This window comes from Nylanderia fulva, unplaced genomic scaffold, assembly GCF_048542155.1.
Source record: "Nylanderia fulva isolate GAGA-0341 unplaced genomic scaffold, ASM4854215v1 Scaffold56, whole genome shotgun sequence".
NCBI lineage: Eukaryota > Metazoa > Arthropoda > Insecta > Hymenoptera > Formicidae > Nylanderia > Nylanderia fulva.
Genome location: NW_028190654.1, coordinates 354,502 through 381,380, shown reverse-complemented (window position 1 = coordinate 381,380; position 26,879 = coordinate 354,502). Strand labels below are relative to the sequence as shown.

Below are 26,879 nucleotides of genomic sequence, written 5' to 3'. Positions count from 1 at the left end.
AAACATCGGTAGGACTTTTGAACCGCAAGAGTTTCTACCATACAAATTGGTGTCAGAAGAATCGGATGCGAAACCACGACCACATTGACGAGAAATCTCTGTCATCAGCCGTTCGTCGTCCTCGGACTCGCCACCCCCAGCCTCATCACATTGCTGCCGAAGGTCAACAGAACCGAAAAATAAGTATTCAATACATATTTTACATACGAACATTTTTGCATTGTTCCTTCAATACACGTACTTTTTTGCATAAATATTTGCATTGTTCATTTGCTATACGTTTCATGTAAAATATATTTTCTACGAATATATTACATATAGATTTGCTATTATCAGTCGCATCAGTGTGCGAGTTCATACGATACTTATAATCAAGAGGCGTTCTGTGTTTGTCTCGCGGGCAGCGACAAAGGACACCGCGCCCGTAAGTCGATACGGGTTCGGGCGTGTTTACCATAACAGCAATATAAACATCGAAGCGACGTAGCGGCTATTATTCTTTGTTCTCGCGCGTTCTTTCTAACGAGTCATCAAGATGACGGAACGCGTGAAGATAATAAATCGAAAACGTATTACGTTAAAAACGCAGATAACCAAACTGGAAAAAATTCTTGCGGAAGCAAAACTTGACCCCGCAAATATAAAGGCGCGTTTCTCCCGCATAAAGGAATTGTTTACCGCATACGAGGATTTATATGATGAGTTCGCGCTATTAACTAAGTCAGATAATGATGCTCTTTTAGAATTCGACGACATACAAGATCGGTATTACGCGCTTGTCGCAAAATTTGAGTCGCTTTATCCGTCGACAAATACGCAACGCGCAAATGAATTAAATACTACATCAGTAATAATCGATCAAGGGACGCGTCAAATCAAACTTCCGCATGCCGATTTACCTGAATTCGATGGCGATTTTGGCAAATGGTTATCTTTTAGAAATACATTCGTCGCGATGATTGATTCATGTACCGATATGAACGATTTACAGAAATTCGCTTATCTGAAGAGTTGTTTACAGGGTGACGCGTTAAATAAAATTTCTATTTACGACGTAAGCAAAGAAAATTATAAAACAGCTTGGAAATCAATGCTCGATTCGTACGACAAACCACGCATTCTAATCGTTAACCATCTCGATTCGATTTTAGATTTGCCGGTACAAACGAAAGCCACACATAAGGGTCTTTCGAAACTCGTTGACGACATGCGTCAACATGTAAACATGCTTGCAACATTAAATATAGAACTCGGCGAACATTTATTAGTTCGAATATTGGAACGGGCATTACCAAATCACATTCGCGCAAAATGGGAAAAAACGCTTGATTCAAAAACACCGACACTCGATCAAATTTACAAATTTATTTCGGAAACTGCATATCGTTTGTATTCATTTGAACAAGATAAATCGCACGTTAAATTGGAAGAAAACAAGAGACCATTCGGCGGGAAAGATTTTAAAGCATTAAAAATGCAAAGGACAAATCAAGGCGCGCGTACATTAATGACTAAAACGTCAACAAACAATGCGAATTGTCCGCTGTGCAAAAGGGAGATGCATTACGTATACAAGTGTCCCGAATTCATAAAAATGACGACACGATAACATCAAGATTTTGTGAAAAGGACATCGTTGTGCAGAAATTGTCTGCATACACATCAAGGCAGATGCTTATTTTCACATTGCAGAAAATGTTCGAAATTTCATAATACCTTTTTACACGAAGAATCCGCCAAGTCGGAAACGACATCGACCAAATTCAAGAAAGACGGCGCGTCTGATAACATCGCGAAGACAAAAATCGAATCGGCATGACGAGACGTAATTGCTCATAGCTTTATGGCGCAGACTTTACAATCGGAATTAATATTAAGCGCACAAATACGAATTAAAGATTCAAGCGGTAATTTCGTGACATGCCGTGCATTATTAGACACGTGCTCTACGGCACATTTTATTACGATTGATAATAACGGCAATCTTGCAACAAGATTGAAATTACCGATACGTTCATGCGTTCTTCCTGTAGGCGCGATCGACAATATGAATACTTTTGCTAGATGCATTGTCAAATGCACATTCTATTCACGGTTTAACGACTTTAACAAAACTCTTGAGTTTCTAGTGATTCCTAAAATTTCCGATAGGACTCCAAACGAAATGTTTCCGCGCGAATCAATTAACATACCACGAAATATAAATTTGGCTGATCCACAATTTTATCTGCCATAAAAAATCGACATGCTTATCAGCTCGGGAGCCACAATGTCGTTATTATCAATCGGACGAATTAATTTATCACGCTACGATCTTGATCTGTTTTTACAGAAAACACAACTCGGATGGACAATCGCTGGCGGAACGGCAAAAACCATAAACGGCAATCAAGGGTTTTGTCAATTAACTGAATTAAGAAGACAAATTGAAAAATTTTGGCTACTCGACGACGCGAACGCTTGTCAAATCAAAACGATAGAAAATAACGAATGCGAAATACACTTCGTGAAACATGTTACACGCGATAGTTCAGGACGCTACACGGTTCGTCTGCCATTTCGTATACAAAATCCCGATTTCGGAAATTCTCGATCAATAGCGTTGCGACGTTTCGTCGGAATACAAAGGAGACTCGATTCTGATCCAGAACTCAAACGCGATTATTATCGAGTCATAAACGAATACATCAAATTAGGTCATATTACGCGAGCTACCGACGAATCTCTCAGCGGTTATTATCTTCCGCATCATGCAATCATAAAGGCCACAAGCGCAACTACAAAAACGCGAGTAGTTTTCGATGCCTCCGCAAAATCGAATAAAGGCATTTCCTTAAATGATACTTTGATGGTCGGTCCGACCATTCAATTAAAATTATTCAAACATCTCGTGCGTTTTCGTACGTTCAAATACGTATTGACGGCCGATATACCTAAAATGTATCGACAAGTTTGGATACATCCGGACGATCGTAGATATCAACAAATTTTTTGGTTTTACGCGGACAAAATTCAAGTTTTTCAATTAAATACGGTAACATTCGGTGTATCATCGGCGCCGTTCCTAGCTATTCGAACAATACAAAAACTCGCGAGCGATGAAGGCTCAAATTTTCCGATAGGAGCAAAGATCTTGCACAATGATTTTTACGTAGATGATTTACTATCAGGCGCAAATACGCTTGAAGAGCTTATTCACATTCGTAATGAAGTCATTGAAATATTGAAACGCGGTGGTTTTGATATACGCCAATGGGCATCAAATTATCCGCGAGCTTTAGAAAATCTACCGGAAAGACTTAACAATCTAGAATTTCTTACTGATGAAAATCCGATTCGAAAAACGTTAGGCATCTCCTGGAATGCGCAGCGCGATGAATTATTTTATACGGTCGAAACTATTGAGCGCCCCGAGAGGATTACTAAACGATTTATTTTATCCGAAATCGCTAAGATTTTTGACCTTCTCGGCCTACTTGGTCCGGTCATGCTCATTTCTAAAATCCTTCTGTAACAATGCTGGAAGGCAAAAATAGATAGGGACGAATCCGTTCCTCACGCATTACAAAATGCTCGGCAGTCCTTCTCGGAACAGCTCGCATTAATTGATAATTTAGAAATAAATCGACATGTATTGATAAACGATGCGATCGATATTCAACTTCATGGATTTTCCGATGCCAGCAAGGCCGGTTACGGAGATTGCATATACGTACGTTCGAGTAATAGATAGATAGATATGTTTATTGTTGCTCCAATTAGAGATTACAAGGCGCTTTTTTTCTTGTTTAAAGGAGCGGTTCCAAACCTTTATACCTCCATTAACATTCCATCTTAACCTATAACTTAATCCTACAACTTAAATCTAATAATCTATATAATCATATATACAGTCATATATATAGTCATAACAAAAAAAAATCGCCACGCCGCTCGCTTCGCCGTCTACCATGCCTTTCCTCGCCTTTCCACCCTACCTACTTCCTGCCTGCTCTTACACACACCCGACCCTTTTATCCTAGTCTTTCTTATCCTACGTTTTTTTATATACTATTTTCGCAATCTTATGTACTTCTTAACCTAAGTGGGACCTCCGCTTCCGGTTACTGTTACCCTTTCTCACTTCTTTCACTCTTCCCTCTCTCTCCCTCTCTCTCCCTCTCTCTCTCTCTCCCTCTCTCTCCCTTCTCTCACACACACCCTCTCCCTCTCTCTCTTCCCTCATCTCTTACCCTCTCTCTTCCCCCTCTCCTCCTTTCCCATCCTTCCCATCCTCCCCTTTCCCCTCCCCTCTTGCTTTCTCTAACCTTTTTAGCCACGTTTCCCCTTCTCCCTCCTCTCCTAACACCTCCTTCACCATTTCCTGCCAACTCTCTTCCCTTCCCCATTCCATGCATTCCTTCCACACATGCTCCCACCTTTCCAGCCCTCTCCCACACATTCTGCATTTCCTCTTCTTCTCTTTTTCCCAGTATCTATTTCCCTTCATCTCATTCCCCAATCTATACCTTGCTATTCTCCTCCACCTGTCTTCCGTCCACCCTTTCTTTAGATAGTCCGGTATTCTCTCCCCTTTGACCTGTTTGTACCATCTATTGTATTCCGACTTTTCTATTTCTTCTATCCTCTCTTCCCTCTGCTCCTTCCTTTCCCAGTCCTCAACTTCTGCCCATCTGAACTCCCCTTTTTCTCTTCTTTCCTCTATCTCCCTTATTTCCATCCCCTTACCCTCAAAGAAATCTCTCCTTCCCCTCTCCCAATCTGACAATTCCCCTCCTTTCTTTGATCTCCCCCAAACATACTTTCGCCAGCCACCCTCCCTTACCCTCCTCTAGTCTCTTCTCATACCCCCACGCCCTTCTTCCCATCCTTGTCCTTATCTTTTCCCTCTGCAGCTTCTCCCTTACCATATAACCAGGCGTTCCCCAATCTACTCCTAACATCCATCTCAAATACCTTTCTTGTATCCTTTCCATCCCCTCTCTCTCTTCCCACCCCCATATCTCCACCCCATATCCTAAAACCGTCCATACTAATGCATCAAATAGCCATATCCTCCTCCCCCAATTACTACTAAATCTCCTCTTACCTATCTCCCATACTTGTCCCATAGCTACTGCCCCTCTCTTTATCCTGTCCTTCACCTGTCCTTCTTGCCTCCCATTCCTTTGTATTATATATCCTAAATACTTATACTCCTTAACCTCCTCTAATTTTTTACCTTTCCAGACCCAGCTAGCCTTTTTTAACCTCCCTCCACCTTTCCTGCACCTCATCACCTTCGACTTCCTCTCATTCAATTTCAGTCCCTTTTCCTCCAGATATCTCTCTAACCTTTCCATCATGCACCTCATCCCCCCCTCATCCTCTGCCATCAATACCACGTCATCCGCGTACGCTAACGTGTAGACCTTGCCCTCCCCTAGCCTCACTCCTCCCCATCACCCTTTCCTCATCTCCTCCTCCATGTCCGCCATCAACATATTAAAGAGAAAAGGACTCAGCGGGCATCCTTGTCTCACCCCCCTCCCCGTCCAAAACTTCTCCCCCACCTCTTCCCCTATTCTAACCCTGAATCCTATTTCTCCTAACACTTCCTCACATATAAGAGTTTTAACAAGGCTCTGTAATATAAATATAAATTTAACGTATAAGACGGGCAACAAGAGCCAAATCGCGGATGACAATGCTTTATCCTAACAAAACTAAATAATTTTCCGTTAGAATTAAATACCGGTGCACAAGGCACCAAATTTTACTTGGACACGGCCAAGATTTTTAAAATATGAAATAATCTCATATTTGAGATTTAATTTCAATACCCCCTTTAACCCCCCAACGGAAAATAAATAAAGGAAGGTAAGAGAAAAATATAGATCCGAAAATCGCTGAATCGGGAATCGAACCCGAGACCTTTCGCTTGCCGGGCGACTGCTCTTCCAGCTGAGCTATTCAGATCCTTTCGATTCTATACTTTTCTCTGTTATATATATTAATGTTGGTAAACAAACGCATTTTTAAGCCAGCGTGTATCAATATAAGAGTTTTAACAAGGCTCTGTAATATAAATATAAATTTAACGTATAAGACGGGCAACAAGAGCCAAATCGCGGATGACAATGCTTTATCCTAACGAAACTAAATAATATTCCGTTAGAATTAAATACCGGTGCACAAGGCACCAAATTTTACTTGGACACGGCCAAGATTTTTAAAATATGAAATAATCTCATATTTGAGATTTAATTGAGATTTAACTTCCTCACATCTCCTCACCGTCTCTCCCTTCACCCCCCTCCCTCTTAACGCTGTCATCAACTTCACCCTGTCCACCGAATCAAACGCCGCTCTCAGGTCCACAAAGGATAGCACCATTTGTCTTCCTTTCCTGCTTATTTGCCTGTTTATCAAATAATTCAGAACATAGATATTATCTACCGTTCCCATCCCTTTCCTGAACCCAATTTGATTCGATGGTAACATCCCTCCTTCCTCCACCTCCCCCATCAATCTCTCCACTAACACCGACGCATACACTTTGTATAATGACGGTGTCAACGTTACTCCCCTATACTCTGAAACCTCCCTTCCCTCTCCCCTCTTCAAAATTGGCACCATCAACCCCTCACTCCACTCCCCAATCCATCCTCCCCCCTTCCATATCCTATTGCATATTTCCCATACCCACTTCTCTATTCCCTTCCCTCCATATTTCCAAACTTCTCCCGGTATCCTATCCACCCCCACCGCCTTTCTTTCCTTTAACCTGCCTATCGCCCTCCTAATTTCTCCCTTTTCTATCTGGTCTTCTTCCCTCCCCTTCTTCATCCTATTTTCTCTCATTACTACTCTCGATTCTACCCCCCCCCCCCTAATAGCTCCCTAAAATATCTGTTCCACTCTTCTATCTCAATCCCTCCTCCTATTCCTCCTTTGCCTTTCCCCCTTTCCCTCCTAACCACCTCCCATACCTGTCCCTCCGTCCTCGTTTCTATTGCCTTCCTCGTCCACTCCACATTATCCTCCTCTTTCTTCTTCCTACATAATCTCTTGTACTCTTTTTTTCTTTTTCTGTATTCTTCCCCTTTCCCCCCTATCCTCTTCCACCTTTTCAATTCCTTTGCCACCTCCCCCTTCTCTCTTCTACACTCCCTGTCAAACCACCCTCTCTTTTTCTCTCTCCTCTCCTTTCCTTCCCCCTCTTTCCCCTTGTCTAGCACTTCCTGTATCTTCCTTTTCTTCTCTTCCCATTCCCCCTCCCCTTCCTCTTCTTGTTCGTCCCTCTGCTTCTCCCATATTTCCCCTATCCTCTCCCTAAATTTCTCCTTCCCCTCCTTCGTCCAGCTCCATCTCCTTTTCCTCTTTATCTCTTTTCCTTCCCCTCCTTCTCCTTTCCCTCTGATCCATATTACCACCGGCATGTGGTCCGAGTCCACCCTTTCTCCTATTTCTAACTTTGCAATTTCCTCTCTAACTTCCTCATTCCCTATTACGTAATCAATTACCGATCTCCCCTTCGGCCCCATATACGTCCACCCCCCTTTCTCATCTCCTGTTACTCCTCCATCCATTATCGCCCACCCCCTCTCCTCCAACTTTTTCACCAATCTTCTCCCTTCCCCATTTACCTTTGTATCTTTTGATTTTCTCCCCTTTCCCTCTTCTCCCTCATCCTCCCCCATCACTATTCCTCCCCCTAAATTTTCCGTTCTTGCATTAAAATCCTCCCTTATTATCGTTCTGACCCTGTCTCCCTCCTCCTCCATCCACTCGTTTATCCCCTCTAGTTTCTCCTCCAAATCTCCGTTAATGTACACTCCCACCAACCTCCATCTCTCCCCCTCTCTTTCTATCATCACCTCCAGCATTCCCCCTTTATCCGTTCTACCCTTTTCTTCTATTCTTATCCCTTTTCTCACCCCCGTTATAATTCCACCCATTGCCCTTCCTTTCCTACTCTTTCTCTTCGCATATTGCACCTCCCACTTAAATCCCCCCGGCATCCTCCCTTTTAATTGTTCCCATCCTTTTTCATTCACCCATGTCTCTAGAAAAAACATTACATCCCATTCCCCTATTGTTTCCCAGAAATCCGCGTCCTTATTTTTTAGACCCGCTACATTCCAATATGCCACCTTCCATCCTTCCCCCCCTCCTCCTTCCTCTTTTCCTTCTTTCCCGCCTCTTTTTATCTCTTTACCTCTCCCTTCTCTCCTCTCTCCCTTTCTCTTTTTCACCCTTCTTTTCCCATTCTTTTCTTCCCCCCCTTTCCCGTCTCCTGTGTTGTCTCCATCTCCTTTCCTTTTATTTTTCCCCCTCTGGTCTCTTCCCTCCTCTCATCCCCTGCTCCCTCTTCCTCTATTTCTTCTTTTATCTCGTCCCACCTCCACCATTTACCCTTCATCCAAATTCTCCCATATCTTACCCATGCTCTCCTTCCCTCTCTCTCTTCGCCTCTTGCCATCTCTCCTAATCTCCACATCATCCTTCTTTCCTTCCACGTTAGATCCTCCTCAATCCTCTCCCCCTTCCTTTCAATCTTCTTTTTTTCCATTATTTCCCTTTTAACTCCCATATCACCCACCCTTACTAATACTGTACTTGTCCCGTCCCTTCTCTCTTCCCCTATTCTCCTCACTTCCTCTACTTGCCCCCCTACCCCTATCTCCTTTAGTAAACTCTCTACCTCCCCTTTTACCTCCCCTTCTCCTACCTTAACTCCTTTAATTATAACATTCCTTCTCTTTTCTTCCCTTTCTTTTCTCTCCCATTTCCATTCCATCTTATTAATCCTATCTTTCATCCCCTTAATCTCCTCTCCCTTCTCCTCTTTTCCTCTTCCCTCCTTCTTTCCCATCTCTAATTCTTTCATTTTTCCCCCCATCTCCTTAATCCTTTCCATAAACTCCTCTCTTTCCCTCCCCCATCTCTTCTCCCTCTCCTCCATTTCCTTCTTTAACCCTCTTACCTCTTCTCTTATTTCTTCCTGTCCTCTTATTCCCTCCTTAATCTCTTCTCTAATCTCTCTTCTTATCTCCCTCATTTCCTGTATTATCTCTTTCTTCCATTTCCTCCCCATCTCTTTTATCGTCTCCCCTATCCCTCCTGCCTCCTCTCTCCTTTCTACCTCTGGCGATCTTATCACCTTTTTGCTTCTCCTAAACGCCCACTCTAAATCCCCTATCTCCTCTCTCTTCTTTCTTAATCCTATTTCCTCTAATTCCTCCCTTTTCCTTTTCAACACCTCCTCTGCCGTCCCTGTGCTCCCTCTTCTCCTCCCATTTTTCCGCCTTCTTTATTCTTTCTATCTCCTCCATTTCTTTTCTTTCCATCTCTCTTCTATATCTCCTATACTCTATGCCTAATAATTTCCCCTATACCAACGATTCGTTCCTCTGCTACTAGTGACTTTCTCCGGACCTACACCTGTCTCCTTTCTCTCCACTCCCTCTACACCTGCTCTCCCCCTTCCTAGTTCCTTCCTATCCCCTCGTTCCCCTTACCTATCTTCCTAAACGCTGACTCATTCTTCCTGCCTCACTTCTCTTCCTTCTCACTGCTCTATTCCCTTCTCACCCCACTTGCTTGCACTCCCCTTGCATTTCCTATCTCCAGCCTCTCACTCTCTCACTCTCTCTCCCCCTTTCTCTCCCTTACACCTCTAATACTTTACTTAGAATCACACACCGACAATCCTTCAACCTTCTACCACGCAACCGGAAACGGAAGTCTCACGTTCGAGTAATAAAAATAACGAAATTCTCGTGCGGCTTTTGTGTTCTAAGGGTCGCGTCGCACCGCCCGCGGGACAGACCATGCCTCGTCTAGAATTATGCGGAGCGTTAATGCTCGCTCAACTTTACAACAAAATACATGCGATACTCACGTTTAAGCCTAATAAGATCATATTTTGGTCGGATTCCACGATAGCGTTATCATGGTTAAACAAGCATCCTAGCGAATTAAAACAATTCGAAGCAAATCGAGTACGAGAAATTCAGAAAGTTAACGAAGGAATCGAGTGGCGGCATGTTCGCACGGAACACAACCCAGCGGACGCGTTATCAAAGGGTCAACTACCTCAAGAATTTTTAAACAACAAAACGTGGTTTCAAGGTCCATCGTGGCTCTCGCGATCGGAAGCCGAATGGCCGCGCTCTATCGTAACACATACAGACGAATTGCCCGGAATAAAGAAGACAACATGTCTAACGGTACAAATTCATTCCGAAGAAATATTAGAAAAATTTTCATCGTATACTAAATTAATACGAGTAATCGCGTACTGCTTACGATTCTTGCGTTCCAACGAAAACACCGGCGTTTTATCAGTCAACGAGATAAAGGAAGCCGAACGACGCATCGTAAAGCTCATACAGCGAACTCATTTTCAAGACGAAATAAATCGTTTATTAACGTGCGGAGAAGTAAAATGCACAAAGCTTGGATCATTAAACCCGATAATTGACGAACACAGTTTATTACGCGTCGGAGGACGAATTCATAGGGCCAACATATCGTTTGATCAGAAACACCCAATTCTTTTACCGTCTTGCAACTACGTCACGGATCTCTACATTTGGTACATTCATGAAAAATTTTATCATACGGGAATACAATCGACACTGTATAATGTTCGATAACGTTTCTGGATAATTGACGGTTGCAATCAAGTGCGTAGAGTCATTCGTCGGTGCGTCAGATGTGCACGTTTTCGTTCCGAGAACGCGAAATATAAAATTGCAGATTTGCCAAAATCAAGACTCGATAACGTGGCTCCGTTTTATCACACAGGCATCGATTATTTTGGCCCAATTCTCGTTAAGGAGAAAAAGCATCGTAATCGCAGTAGCATCAAAGTCTACGGGTGTATATTCATATGCATGTCAACCAAGGCTATTCATATCGAAATTGTAACCGATTTATCAACAGATGCTTTTATAGCATCTCTGAAAAGATTCGTCAGTCGTCGAAGTGTTCCGGCGCATATTTACTCAGACAATGGAACCAATTTCGTAGGCGCACAAAATCAATTCCGCGAACTGTACTCCCTAATGGGATCCGAGGAATTTTGTACTCAATTGCATGAGTTTACCTTAGAAAACAAGATCGAATGGCATTTTAATCCACCAAATTCGCCACATTTCGGCGGTCTCTGGGAGGCTGTTGTGAAGTCGAGCAAGCACCATTTAAAACGGGTAATGCGCGATCTCTTGTTTACATACGAAGAATAGAACACTCTAGCGGTAGAAATCGAAGCAATTTTGAATTCGAGACCTTTATGTCCTCTTTCTACCGATCCAAACGATCCAATCGCATTAACGCCTGTACATTTGCTTATTGGCAGACCTTTCACAATGCTGCCGGAAAATGATTTCTCTTGTGTTGCAGATAATCGCTTATCATCATGGCAATTGATTACAAAGATTCGACAAGAATTTTGGCGACGATGGCAATTAGAATATTTAACGGAATTGCAGAAACGACAAAAATGGATTAAAAAGAATGTTAATCTGAAACTGGACTCTATTGTCTTACTAATTGACAAAAATCAACCCTGTATGCAGTGGAGGCTGGGACGGGTGGTCGAGTTACATCCGGGGGACGACGGCGTGGTCAGAGTGGTCACGATTAAAACCTCACACGGAACATTCAAAAGAAATGCGACTTCTCTCTGTCTGTTACCTACGGACGCTTAAGACTTTAATTTCATTTATTATGTAACCAAGAAGATGTAATTTTTATTTTTGCTTTCAACGATTTAAATCATTTAATGTTTAAACGACAATGCGTAACAACAAGCGATTGCTTTGCAAAACAGTCGTCTTGTTGTTTGAAATTTATGCGACAACTGTAACAAGCGTTATTGTTAAGAATTGAACGTCCGCTGCATGCACAGACGCACACTTAAACGAATTCGTTTTGCTCGTTGCACTCCCAACGGGGGGAGGATGTTCGGTGAATGGCGAATATATTTATGCGAAATTGTTCGTGATTCGAGGGTTTTTCAACTCGAATGTCGTGAACGCGTGCGGCGGGTTCCGCTCCGCGAGAACGCGGGATAAATGTGCGATGGGAGAGAAGGCGGTATAGCGTTGAGAAGGAGTGAGAGAGACAGAGTGATATAACGTTGAGAAGGAGCGAGAGAGACAGAATGATAGTGGACCGCGACCGCGAGACTGAAGATTGAAGACGGGAGCGAGCGAGAGTAACAGATTTATAAAAAGCACAATTGTTTAATCAAATTAACAAAACTGTCATTTATTCACTTTGTCCGTGTTAAGTATAATGCTGGAATCGTATCACTGACGCGACACTTAGAGTTCCGCGTTCCCGTTACTAACGATAAGTCCGGCCAAGTTGTTCTAATTTTGAAGGTACGGACGCGATCTCGATCGTATGATTTCTCGTTAGCTTCTGACAAAGAATCGGCGGGAACGCCGGTTCGCTCTTCAATTTGCCCATACGAGAAGAAGCAAAACAGTTTGACCGGGAAACGCTTCAAGGTTTTTTCTGCGTGCGAAAGTCGGGATAGAATAACGAATAAACAAGAGACGTCGAAAACAAGTCAGAGGATACTTTCGCGAACGAGAATCTGTCGACGAGAGTCATGCCAAAATATTTAATTTTTAAGACGATAATCACAAAGGACAGCCGTTACTGCGAGGCTGACACAAATAACGCGAGTAATTTGAAAATATTGACACAATAAGCAAGATCGAACGACTTGGCGGAACGATAATTTGAACGACATAAATTTACAGAATAGACTGACTCGAATTTAATAAACGTGTTGACGGTCCTTAACATACCGCTCGCCTCGAAACTATCGTTTCGAAATATATGCTATGGGTACCAAACTAAGAGAACATTTAGAAGGATTTAACGAGGCGATCGGAATGTCGAGAGGACGTATGATTTCCTTTGAAATTGGGAGCATGAAGTCGCTTTACGTCGGAGGCTCCAGGCTCTCGATATCGATTGGAAGCAGGCATAGCTTATTAATCGGTCGCTTATACTCGGACGCCGCAGTCTTCACCGTAACAACGCGAGTTAATCCGTCTTGACCCGTGTGACATCGTAGTACGCGAGCGAGCTCCCATTTGCAAGGGGGGAGTAGATGGTTACGCAATAAGACGAGTTGACCGACGCGGATCTCGGTCTTGGCAGGTCGTTTTCACTTGACGCGTTGTTGTAACGTATTTACATAGTCGTCAAGCCATAACTTCCAGAATCTTTCTGAGATCTGGCGCACGAGTTGCCAGCGCGACAGTCTATTTTCGCGGAGATTCAAAACGGAAGGTTCGGGAACTGCGGTCAGGGCCGAGCCGATCAAAAAATGCCCGGGAGTTAACGGTTCATAATCGTCGACCGAGTCGTTGAGAGGAGCGAGCGGTCGGGAATTGAGACACGCCTTCACATTGCATAAGACTGTTGAGAATTCCTCAAATGTGAGAGTATGAGCCCCAATCACTCGACGGAGATGGTGCTTTACACTCCGTACTCCCGCCTCCCATAATCCGCCGAAATGAGGAGCGGAAGGTGGCATAAAGTGCCACGTGATTCGATCGGAAGCGGTTCGATTGAGAAAGTCCGGGTCCCTGATAGCCGCGCGAAACGCGGCGGTAAGCTCGCGTTCGGCGCCCACGAAATTCGTGCCATTATCTGAATACATGGCCGAGGGCAGGCCGCGTTGAGCGCAAAATCGAGAAAACGCGCCGATAAACGTTAAGGTTGAGTAGCCCTCCACGAGCTCCAAATGAATGGCGCGAGTCGCCATGCAAATAAAAATCGCGATATACGCTTTTCGTGACGGGATTCCGCGACCAGACAAGGATCGTACGAGCACCGGACCAGCGTTATCCAGTCCGCAATTGAGAAAAGCGCGTGCGGGAGGAGTCACCCGCACGCGAGGCAGGTCACCCATCTGTTGGAAGGGAATCGTGGCCCTTTCTCGAGTACAAACAACGCAGCGAAAAATAGTGAGCTTTGCGAGACTTCAGGCGCGAAGTACCCAATACTCGCGTCGTAGAATAGCAAGCGTTAATTGTAGACCTGTGTGTAGAGATTTTAAATGCACGTGATACAGAACCAAAGCGACTAGCGGATGCGAGGCGAGAATAATCGGGTGTTTAACGGAAAAGGGAAGCGGCGCGTGCGAAAGCCGCCCGCCAACACGGATTAATCTATCCTCGCCGAGGAAAGGGTTGAGCGACAGAATCGAGCTTTTCGAGGATATGGCTCGTTGACTTGTGAGCGCAGCGAACTCGAGAGGGAAAAGCAATTGCTGAATCCGTCTCAGAACAAATTCTTTCGCGAGTTGACATTCGCGGGCTGATAACGCTAGCGTGTTCTCATTAACGTCGTCAACGGGAATCGACTGCTTCCGAGTTTTATTGATGAAGCGCATTATATACGCTGTTACGCGAATTAACCGAGGCCACGACGAAAATCTCATCGTAAAGTCGCAGTCAAGTTCTGTCGAAGCTAAATGAGACTGAATACTCTCCTTTTGTTCAATTTGAGTATCGAAATTGTGCGATCGAGAAGCCGGCTCGTCGATCGGGTAACGCAACCATGCTGGGCCACACCACCAGAGTGGGTGAGTTCGAAGGAGAGACCCGGCGATTCCGCGAGATGCGCAATCTGCGGGATTTTAATTGGTGGAAACGTGGTTCCACACCGCGTTCGGAACGCGCGATTGTATCTCTGATACGCGATTCGCGACGAACGTCTTCCATTTGGCCGGTTGTTGCGTGACCCACGCTAAAACGACAGTTGAGTCTGTCCAGCAATAGCACGGGGAGGTGGCGAGACCAAGAGTGGCTCGCACGAATTCGAGTAGCCGAGCCAGCAAGCCGGCTGCGCATAATTCCAGCCGAAGAATACTGAGGGACTTGATCGGAGCGACCTTTGACTTGCCAATTAGCAAGTGAGAAGAGATTTCGCCAGAGAGAGAAATGAGCCGAAGGTACACGGCCGCTGCGTATGCGTGAGTAGACGCGTCAGAAAATCCGTGCAATTCGCAGCGGACAGTGTCAGACCCTCGCTGAATCCATCGATTCAGTTGGAGATCGTGGAGATCGGCAAGTGAGGCCTGAAGGGCTTCCTACTTTTGCAGGACGTCAGTCGGAAGGACATCGTCCCAGTCGAGTTTAAGCTGCCACAATTGTTGCATAAAGATCTTGGCAGCGATTGTTACTGGAGTGCACCACCCCATTGGATCAAACAATTTGGCAACGTACGAGAGTATTGACCGCTTGGTTTTTGAAACGGACGGAATATGAGTTACGGTAAATTGGAACATATCGGAAGACGGGCTCCAGCTTATGCCTAAGATTCTTAGATGTTCGTCGATTCGAAGAGTGCGATCGCACGCGAGGCCGTGGTTGTCGACCTCGATATCGTTCAGCAGAGCAGCGGAATTGCTCGACCATTTTCTCAATTCGAACCGTCCTCGACCAAGCAAAGTGCAGACCTGATCGCGCGTTTGTTTGAGAAGCGGAATATCATCGGCACCAAACAGAACATTATCGACGTAGATGTTCTCATGCAGGACCGGCGCGGCAAGAGGAAACGAGCTGCTTTCGTCCGTCACGAGCTGTTTTATAACCCGAAGAGCGAGAAAGGGCGCGCACGCTGTCCCGTAAGTAACCGTGGTCAGTTGATAGGCCTGCCCGGTATCTGAGCAGTCGGCGCTCCATAAGATTCGCTGGAAGTCGATGTCACGAGAGTCAACACGGATTTGGCGATACATCTTCGCGATGTCCGTCGCATATACATACCGGAATTGCCGCCATCGCAAGATCACTGCAGATAACTCCGTCTGGAGTTTCGGATCTGCATGCAAATGATCGTTTAACGAAGTCGAGTTTGTCGTTCGACTTGACGCGTTAAAAACGACTCTCAATCGCGTAGTGAGACTACTGTCTCGGATGACAGGATGATGCGGAATATATACGTGCTGAGCGGAAAGCACTGAGTCCAGAACTTGACGCATATGACCGAGCGCTTCGTATTCGCGCAAGAAATCGACGTATTTGGATTTTAGAACAGCGTTCGACCGAAATCGTCGGTGAAGACTGGAGAGTGAACGCTCGGCGATAAAACGCGATTTACCAATGTCGATTGGTGGATCGCGCCTGAACGGCAGACGCACGACGTACCGACCGTCAGCATCGCGCGAATGTGTTTGTGCGAAGTGCTGTTCGCACTGTTGTTCTTCTGGGCTGAGAAGCGCGCGACGCGGCACTTCTTTGACTTCCCAGAAGCATCTGAGTTCTCGATCGATAGTATCCGCGCTCGCGCAATGCTGCACGGTAACCGATCGATGCGGCGCACCGGAATCCGACGTGGGGCCTGAGAGGACCCAGCCGAAGATCGTCCGCTGGGCGATCGGTTGTCCGCTCGTTCCTTTCCGAATACCGTCGAGTAATAATTCGGGATAAAGGTCCGCACCGATGATGAGTTCGATAGATTCGGCACTGACGGGAGTCGGATCCGCGAGCGCAAGATCCTGAAGATAGCTCCAATCGCACAGAGAGAATGCCTTTGATGGCGAGTATTTAGTTAAAACTTTGAGTATCGACGCGGTCGTCGTTAACACCGGTGAGTTAGAATTGATCGGAGCGATCTTGACTTGAGCGGCGAAACGACAAGTGCCCGCATCTACGCCACCGACGGCGGAAATCGAAAGAGGCAATCGAACACGTTGTAATTTTAAATTTTGAGCGAGACGCTGTGTGATAAAGGTAATTTCTGTGCCTTGATCGAGGAACGCTCGCACGTTGAGTGTACGACCCGACGGCGAAAAAACAGCAACACGGGCAGTCGCGAGTAATACATTTTTGCGCGCGGTTACCGTCGAAGTAGAAAATAATGCCGTTACTGAGTCGTTTTCTTTTTTATCCGACGTGTAACACGGTCGTTGAGTTTGGATTGCTAGAAGAAGAGGTCGAGTCAGAATGTAGCATCGAGTGATGTCTATTTTGACAGATTCGACATGAGTATTTGCTCGGGCACGCTTGCACGGCGTGCTTCGAGCTCAAACAATTAATACAGCGATGTGCTGATTTAATGAGTTCAGATTGCTGACTCGGCGTCTTCTTCAAGAATTGCGGGCATTTACTCAAAAAATGCGCAGTTTGACACAAAGGACACGCGAGTTTTGAAACGGTCGCTGACGCGCTTGACACCTTTTGCCCACGCATTTTTTCCGCTGTCGACGGTGACAATTCTTCAAGCGCGCGAACACGCATCTCGAGGAACCGATCGAGAGCTTTGAACAACGGAATTTGCGGGTCCTCACCGGTTTTCAAGCGCCATGCCTTCCGAGTAGCATGATCCAATTTTTGCGACACGCAGTGAACGAGAATGTCACTGAGCATCTCCTCGGGCGACCGCTGAAGAGCTCTCAGCGAGGCGATAGCCCGATTCGCTTTGTCGCGAAGTTCGTTGAGTTCGAACGCGGACTCGCGCGTAGCCGTTGGAAGATCGAATAAGGCGGATACATGCACTTCGACTAATCGGCGCTTATTATCGAAGCGTGAGGTGAGTGTTTTCCACGCGATCTCAAAATTCGTAGCAGTAATCGGAATAGATTTAATGGTATCTAACGCGCGACCGGTGAAGCTTGAGGCTAAAAAATGCATACGCGAAAAGGGAGTGAGATCTTGGTTTTGAATGATAAGCGAAGTAAATCGATCTCGAAAAGATTCCCATTCATCGAGGTTCCCGGAAAAGGGCGGAAGTTGAATCGGCGGTAAATGCGTGAGCGAGAAAGATGGACGATCTATTGTACTCATCGGATGCAGCGGAGACGATGACATCGATGGTGCAGGCTCCAGCTCCTCGAGGCAGTCAGCCATGTAGTCCAGCGTGCCTTCGTAAATCTTCTGGTGACGCTCGAACTCGGCGTCTCGGAAGTAGCTGATGTTGGCTCGTTGCTCTAGTGGGACGATCTGCACGAGGTTGGCGTGTTTGTTCACACAGGTCGTCCAGTTCTCCTTCAAGATTCCGATCCGTTGCCGAATTTTAGCGGCAGTGTAATTGTTCTTGCCGATCTTCTTAAAATTGGTGAGACTTCGCTCGATAGTTTGCAGCAGAATGATCTGCTGCGCCAGAGGCTCGCTCATGGTAAAGCTCGCTTTGAACTATCCTTGCTTCGAGGTAGGCGCCCGTCACCGCGCTGGAGTGGAGGAGGCCACAGAACAGATCCGCACAGAGTCACCCCGATCCGGCTCGAAGGACCAAAATTTGTGTTCGTGATTTGAGGGTTTTTCAACTCGAATGTCGTGAACGCGTGCGGCGCGTTCCGCTCCGCGAGAACGCGGGATGAATGTGCGATGGGAGAGAAGGCGGTATAGCGTTGAGAAGGAGTGAGAGAGACAGAGTGATATAACGTTGAGAAGGAGCGAGAGAGACAGAATGATAGTGGACCGCGACCGCGAGACTGAAGATTGAAGACGGAAGCGAGCGAGAGTAACAGATTTATAAAAAGCACAATTGTTTAATCAAATTAACAAAACTGTCATTTATTCACTTTGTCCGTGTTAAGTATAATGCTGGAATCGTATCACTGACGCAACACTTAGATAGAGTTCCGCGTTCCCGTTACTAACGATAAGTCCGGCCAAGTTGTTCTAATTTTGAAGGTACAGACGCGATCTCGATCGTATGATTTCTCGTTAGCTTCTGACAAAGAATCGGCGGGAACGCCGGTTCGCTCCTCAATTTGCCCATACGAGAAGAAGCAAAACAGTTTGACCGGGAAACGCTTCAAGGTTTTTTCTGTGTGCGAAAGTCGGGATAGAATAACGAATAAACAAGAGACGTCGAAAACAAGTCAAAGGATACTTTCGCGGACGAGAATCTGTCGACGAGAGTCATGCCAAAATATTTAATTTTTAAGACGATAATCACAAAGGACAGCCGTTACTGCGAGGCTGACACGAATAACGCGAGTAATTTGAAAATATTGACACAATAAGCAAGATCGAACGACTTGGCGGAACGACAATTTGAACGACATAAATTTACAGAATAGACAGACTCGAATTTAATAAACGTGTTGACGGTCCTTAACAGAAATATTCACGAGTTTAATGATTAAGTTTAATTTAATTTTTTTCGTTTGGGACAATAAATATTCGTTATTCTTAATATTTAGTTTATTAAGTTTCGTTCTGTACTAATATACGACAGTCGGTAATTAATGAGCGCATAGATAAAAAGCTCTCTCGGCCGCTAGCACGACAGCGCCAATCAAAAATTATCGCGCCACAGCGCAACGGTGTGTCTTGTGCGTGCGGGATTCATTCGAGAAGTAGCGTCCAACGTGTGCACACGTGCGAGTTGTTCTTTCTTTGTGTAGCGATCATTGCGTGATCTGCTATTATACGTTTTTAATATACGTTTCTCTTATACGTTCCTTATATATCAGTGCATAATCTGATATTATACGTTTCTTATACGATATATCAGTGCATAATCTGATATTATACGTTTCTTATATATCAGTGCATAATCTGATATTATACGTTTCTTATACGTTTCTTGTATACGTTTTTATATGTCATTGCGTGATCTGGTTTGTGCGTTTCTTGTATTATGCGTTAGTCGCTCGCAAAATTCCAGAGTGAATGCGTGTATTACAACGGATCGTGCAGGCCGATCATCGTGCCGAGCACGAAAAGCAAGCGACATCCTTATACGATACACATACAATACATTTCAAAATAAAATGGATTTTTTACGCCATACAGGCTTTTTCCCATCAAAAGTGTAGTTTTATTTCTTTACAAACTTGAAATACCTAATCACGAAAAGGAAAAACGAAACATCGGTAGGACTTTTGAACCGCAAGAGTTTCTACCATACACATTTCAAGCCTTTTTCAGCGCAATACAAATATTTTAATTATAAATTGAAATGTAATATTAAACATTGAAGACGGTAATTAACAATGTCAAAATAATAAATATATAAAGTCAGTTTTTTGTCTTGTTACATATACGTATGTTGCTAAACAAGTCATCGTGTATGACAACTACTATTACTGATATATACTGAGTTCGAGCGACCGTACCATGCAATCACTTATGAGTATAGACTTCCTGATTTACTGGTCAAGGGAGATATCTTGATTGAATCCTCATAATGAAATGTTGTTAAACATTAAATTGAGATCTAAATAAACAATATCCGATTATTCATTATAATCTTACAAATAAAATGCACTGCACACTCACTCAAACAAATTGGTGATTATTTTACAGAAATTTCAAGTATCAGATCCGACATCTTTTTAACAAAGTTTTTTTTCTGAAGACAAAACAAAACGTTTAAACGTCACAACTCTCAGATCACAAAAGAGACAGTAACTAAAGTGTTTTACCTTTTTTATATATATCAAGGTTTGTTTATAAACCTTGATAATTTTGGCAAAGACTCAATAATGTTATTATATATATCAGGCAAAAATTCAGTATCATTTTGTAGATTCAATCCATTAGCTTGTCTTTTTATATATAACATTTCCGATATAAGTCTTTTATTATAATACGGTACTTTATCTAAAATTTTTACTTCACCCCAGTCAAAATCATGGAAGAACTCTAATCTATGATCAGTAACAACTGATTTATTAGAACACTTTTTATTGATGTGTTTTTTATGTTCCGTTATTCTAGTATTCAATTTCCTGCTGGGAAAGTGCATAAAATCAATTGTCCCTATAGAGTTATCGTCTCGTCTATTGATACACCACTTTATAATTTAGCAATTTTTTTACACAAAATATTAATAAAAAGTATTCCTAAAACTGGTAATTATACAGAAAACAGTTTTAAATTAGTGGAAAAATTTTCTACATTACAATTAGAGAATAATTCGAGTTTGATCTCATTGGATGTTGTGTCACTCTTTACTAATATACCGGTAGGCTTAGTATTGGAAAATTTATCGGAGAGATGGCAATTCATCACTGATAATTGCAGTCTTAGAAAATCGGAGTTTTTAAATGGCATTAGTCTAATATTAAACTCTACATTTTTTACTTTTAACGATACAAACAAACTTATGGAACTCCGATGGGTTCCCCTCTTTCTCCCATAGTCGCCGATGTAGTGTTACAAGATTTGGAATCCAAAGCTCTAAATTTACTTAACTATAAATTGGTTTTTTTCCATAGATATGTAGATGACCTTATTTTGTCAGTACCTAATAAATATATTGAACATACGTTAAATACTTTTAATTCGTTACATCCACGTATACAATTCACAATTGAAAAGGAAAAAACCATAGTTTGAGTTTCTTGGACATTAAGTTAATATCAAAAGATAATAAAATTATATGTGATTGGTTTAGAAAATCTACGTTTTCTGGAAGGTATTTGAATTTTCTTTTGCAACACCCTATATGTCAAAAAAAAGGCACAATCATCGGTCTGATTGATAGGGTAATTTTATTATCACATCCTTCATTTCATCAGAAAAATATAGAAATGATTATTAACATCCTAATAAATAATAATTATCCTGTAAAATTCATATTTGACACAAATTAACGATAGACTAAAAACTCTAATTTATACTAGAAATAATATTAAAAACAACAGTCTAAATCAGTCAAATGACTCTTCTTTGTTTTTTACTGTACCTTATTTACCGAATATTACAGAACAATTGATAGGTATTACAAAAAAAGCTGACACTAGACTCTCTTATGTAAGCATGAATAAATTAGGGAAATTTATAAAAACACATAAAGATAAAATACCTAAAGGAGCGAATACTAATGTAGTATATAAAATTAACTGTAAAAACTGTGATGCCTCGTATGTGGGTCAGACCAGCAGGAAATTGAATACTAGGATAACGGAACATAAAAAACACGTCAATAGAAAGTGTTCTAATAAATCAGTTGTTACTGATCATAGATTATTGTTCTCCCATGATTTTGACTGGGGTGAAGTAAAAATTTTAGATAAAGAACCGTATTATAATAAAAGACTAATATCGGAAATGTTATATATAAAAAGACAAGCTAATGGATTGAATCTACAAAATGATACTGAATTTTTGCCTGATATATATAATAACATTATTGAGTCTCTGCCAAAATTATCATTTATAAACAAACCTTGATATAAAAAAGGTGAAACACTGAGTTACTGTCTTATTTGAGATCTGAGAGTTGTGACGGTTAAACGTTCTGTTTTGTCTTCAGGAAAAAAACTTTGTTAAAAAGACGTCGGATTTGATACTTGATACTTTTGTAAAATAATCACCAATTTGTTTGAGTGAGTGTGCAGTGCATTTTATTTGTAAGATTATAAGAAATAATCGGATATTGTTTATTTAGATCTCAATTTAATGTTTAACAACATTTCACTATAAGGATTCAATCAAGATATCTCCCTTGACCAGTAAATCAGGAAGTCTATACTCATAAGTGATTGCTTGGTACGCTCGCTCGAACTCACAATCAGTATATATCAGTAATGGTGGTTGTCATACACGATGACTTGTTTAGCAACATACGTATATGTAACGAGACAAAAAACTGACTTTATATATTTATTATCTTGACATTGTTAATTACCGTCTTTGATGTTTAATATTACATTTCAATTTATAATTAAAATATTTGTATTGCGCTGAAGAAAACTTGAAATGTCAGCCGAAACGTTCGCATATTATTTCTTATGTATTTATTATTTCGTTTAAATAAATTTTATTAATATCATCTGACAACTGTGTTACGTTTAATAGCTCTTATAGCCCTTCTTTGTTTACAATTATAAAATTTAACAGAGCTAATTATTATTTTTATTTAATATAATATTGTTTATTTTTAAAAAAGGATATACAAAGGATGTTTTATCATCATTGTATGAGTGTTTATTGACATATTTTACCAATTGGAGTCAATTGTTTCTTAAATTGCTTAGACATTAAAAATGTACAAGTAATTAGCAATAAAAAAAGATTTTTCATAAATTAAGATTCAAAGATGCAATCATATTTTTTTCATTAATTATAATTAAACTTTATATTACCAAAATTATTATATTATTTAATGTTTAATTATAAAGATATGTGTAATTTATGTGTAAATTATGTAATGAAGTAATAAATCGAAATAAGTACACACGACTGAAAATGACTTGTATAGAAAACTCCGAGTTGTGTTACGCCAATAATTTTAAATTATTATCTAATAAAATTTGTGCAACAGGTGCACGGAAAGTTGCCCTTTCCGCACATGATGGGATTTTAAAAAGGGCTCCCTTTCCACGCACCGGTCACACAAAATATCGTGACCAACATGTGCGGGTCATAAATCGGCCGAAAGTGCGGAAGTTTGGCGCACGAGGCGAAGCTGAGTGTGACAATCCGCACTCTCGGCTGATATACGATTTCCCGCACTTGTTAGCCAATATACTATTGTATTACACGTGCATGCAAAGTGGCACTTTTCGTAAGCGATTTCTGTACGCAAAATAACGATTTGCCAACATCTACCTACAAAATATTTCACACGTCATATTCAGAGTCTTAAGCAGGGAGCACACACTCTTGCATAAGTGTATAAGCATATGCATAAGACAATCGATTGGTTGAATTTCTTAAGCGGAAAGCACACATTTTTGCATAGGCACATAAGCGTAAACATAATAATCTTGATTGGTCTATAAACGTATGCATAAGAAATTCAACCAATTGAATTTCTTATGCATATGCTTATGCGCTTATGCAAGAGTGTGTGCTCCCCGCTTTATGCATATGTTTATAGACCAATCAAGATTCTCATGTTTACACTCATGTTTATATGTTTACATACGTGTGTGCTCCCCGCTTTTATTTTACGGGAAAACCGTATTGATATCCGTGAACAAGGCTTGATATCCGTAGGCAATAACTTATTGCCCACGGATATCAAGCCTTGTTCACGGATATCAACGCCATCTCGCAGCGCGCATACAAAACAATTGGCAAAACTACCGCCACTCAGCGCCCTCCAAACACGCAGCTAACCCTATCTGCTATTTATATATCAGTCTACTGCGTAAATCAGGTGCTCAAAGTGCCACTTTGAATGCACTTGTCTTATTTGAAAAAGGGCATGTGACGCTATTGGTTCTTTTAATGCGCTCAGTTCATGTCTTGAGCAGCTGTCATATTTGCAAATTGACTGTTCGCATAAAAAGAAGTCTAAAAATTATTTGAGATTCAATTTATTTAAGAAGTCTAAAAATCAGTTGCACAGGAAGTCTCGTGATATATGTGTGATCAAAAAATAAAAATAATATTAATGGCGCGCGCGAAGCGCGCGCTTGTGTTGCTAGCACGGTCGTATACACAGGTCTCGAAACTCTCATGGTGGGGGTAAGGCTTTTAATGAATGTCGAAAGTTTCTTGAGTTAACCGCTAGCCGTTTGGCACTGTGATCGCATAGTAAGAGTTCTTTTTTTTTAAATGACTATATCATAACTCATATGTCATATGTCATATCTGTTTAATTAAAATTTCATTAAAATGCCGTCGAGATGTGTTGTGCCGAATTGTACAACAAATAAATATAAGTGCATAGAAAAATAGTCAACTTTTCAAGTGCCAAAAGATAAACATCTTTGTGCAAAATGGACAGCATCAATTTCTGGAGTAGAGTGTTTGCGATCAAATCAACGCGTGTGAGAAACATTTTGAAAAACATTTTGTTATTAAAGAATTTGTAAAATACGATAATAGTGGAAAAGACTTAGTGGTGAAGACTTAGCGAAATTAGTATTAAAAGCAATATGTCTTTTAGAAAATGCTGGCGCTCTAATACATGGAGTAATTGGGGATGGTGCTTCAACAAATAGACGAATGTGGAAAATACTTGACATCAATAGTAGTATTGATAATTTGCATAATTGGTTTATTCATCCACTTGATGAAAAAAGGAAAATATTTATGTTTTCGGATTCACCACACTTAATTAAATGCATTCGAAATAGGCTGTATAATACAGGTCGTTTACGGGTATATAATAAAATTTTATATATAATTATAGAATTACATGCTGTGTAATATGTATTATCATATGCAAAACAAGTTTTTATTATGTTTTTAGGTTAATTCAAAACATGATTATATTCAATGAAAATACTTCACTCATTTGTACGATATAGATATTACTCAGCCAGGTAATGCTAGAGTATGCCCTGTTGTACCTCCGGGAAGGCACGGAAAATTTTGGGGTCTCAGTCGACTGAAGGATGAGGATCCTAGGATCGGCGGGCGTCTCCTCCTTGACTAACTTCGATTGTTTATTTGAATAAATCTTTTATTTCCCTTATTTTTTGAGTTGGTTTAATTCTGTATAATCCCACCTGGGTGGTTAGTTAGTATGCTCGCTCTCGATAGTCAGATTACAGGTGATAGTTTATATTCTGCGGCTTGTCTTCGACTCCTAGTTAGGTTCTAATTAGCGACTTGACCTTTTGGATTTTCGTTAGCGACTGACTTCATCGCCTCGCTTTCCGTTCGCGGTGGTCTCCTGCCCTTTTCTACATCTTTCGGGGGAAGATGTAGAGAAGCTCTTTCATTGGCTAATTTTTATTCACACGCTTTTATCTAGGTGCAAGCGAAGCAGGTTGATTCTTCGCTTGCGATCCGCGGTTTTCGGCGTAACGCTTATATTTCATCGCGTTTGCGTCTTTTCGCGATAAGCGCTTCGCGAGAGCGTGAGAACGTTTCTCAAATGATTGTATAATAGCTGACTTACTAATTTATTATTAAAACTATATTAATATAATATAATATAATATAGTTATAGTCATTCGGACTATAACAGCCCGAAAATATCTAGGAGACATATTGAACTAGACAACACAGCCAAAATGCGCGTCCGATTTGCAACTCAAGTAATTTATATTATTTATTTATATTTCTTTTATCAATCTATATTTTAATTAAGTCTACCTCTCTTCTACTAAACAAATACCTTAAAATCAATTAAATTTTTTTAATTAATTATCTATTATTATTTATTTTTATTATCTATTATTTTATTATTCGAAGATTTTTAGCAATTCCGTAGTAATTGGCTTACCTTTTTATTTGGCTCACATTATGAAGCAATTTGAAGGTTGTGAGGCAACAATAGATTTTTGTCTGACAATAAATAACATGTTTGATGCTTTAAATCGTAAGCAGCCAAATGAAGGACTCATACCAGAATCAAAGGATTTTAAAGTTAATGTTCAAATCTTTTTACTTATAAATATATTAATTTTTTTAGACGAAATATCTTAAATATTACATAGATTTACACTTTAATTAATGTTTATAACTTATGACTAATATATTTGTCTGTATTAAAAGATATTAGAAGATGCTCTTAAATGATTAAACCAATGGGAAACGGATACACGAAATAATATTATTCCAGAAAAGGAATTTCATACAAAAGAAACTGCACATGGATTACGAGTAACTATTAAATCTACATTAGATTTATGCAATTATTTAATTGAGAAATACGGTTTTAAGTACTTATTAACTGGCAAAGTAAATCAAGATAACTTAGAGATTTGTTTTCAAAATAATGTCATATGTAATATTACCATAATATTATCAAAACTTATTTTATATATTTACAGAATTTATATTTACAGAAATTTTTTGGAACGATACGTGAGGCTGCTGGGAGCAATGAACATCCTACTTGTTCTACATTTTTATTATTATATAAGTTATTGTCGGTTTATAGCATAATTAGGCCACCAAAACTGGTAACTGCACAGTGACCGAAAAGCATGTTGAAAATGTTATAACAGTTGCGGATCTTAAAGAGGTTTACGGGAAATCTGAATCAAAAACAGCTGC

At 41.4% G+C, this 26,879-nt stretch overlaps 3 protein-coding genes across 3 annotated transcripts in view; all 3 read right to left on the bottom strand.

Annotated features, from left to right (window-relative positions):
• Positions 1-26,879, bottom strand: part of LOC114932957 (cytochrome P450 6k1-like) — a 172,150-nt gene that overhangs the window by 5,922 nt on the left and 139,349 nt on the right. The window lies entirely within an intron of this gene.
• LOC114942156 (cytochrome P450 6k1-like) overlaps positions 1-26,879 on the bottom strand; it is a 79,750-nt gene that overhangs the window by 1,271 nt on the left and 51,600 nt on the right. The window lies entirely within an intron of this gene.
• Positions 15,110-18,134, bottom strand: LOC114931307 (uncharacterized). Its single transcript, XM_085487479.1, has 2 exons — positions 16,914-18,134; positions 15,110-16,738 (listed from the first exon to the last, which is right to left on the bottom strand). Exons 1-2 carry the CDS (start codon positions 18,132-18,134, stop codon positions 15,110-15,112), a joined length of 2,850 nt encoding a protein of 949 aa, XP_085343605.1.

Excerpts from the sequence above, each read along its gene's own strand:
- LOC114931307 (XM_085487479.1), bottom strand. The coding sequence starts at position 18,134 with ATGAGCGAGCCTCTGGCGCAGCAGATCATTCTGCTGCAAACTATCGAG. Across the intron at positions 16,739-16,913 it reads ACTCAACGACCGTGTTACAC|CGTCTCGCTCAAAATTTAAA; the intron begins GTCGGATAAAAA and ends TTTATCACACAG.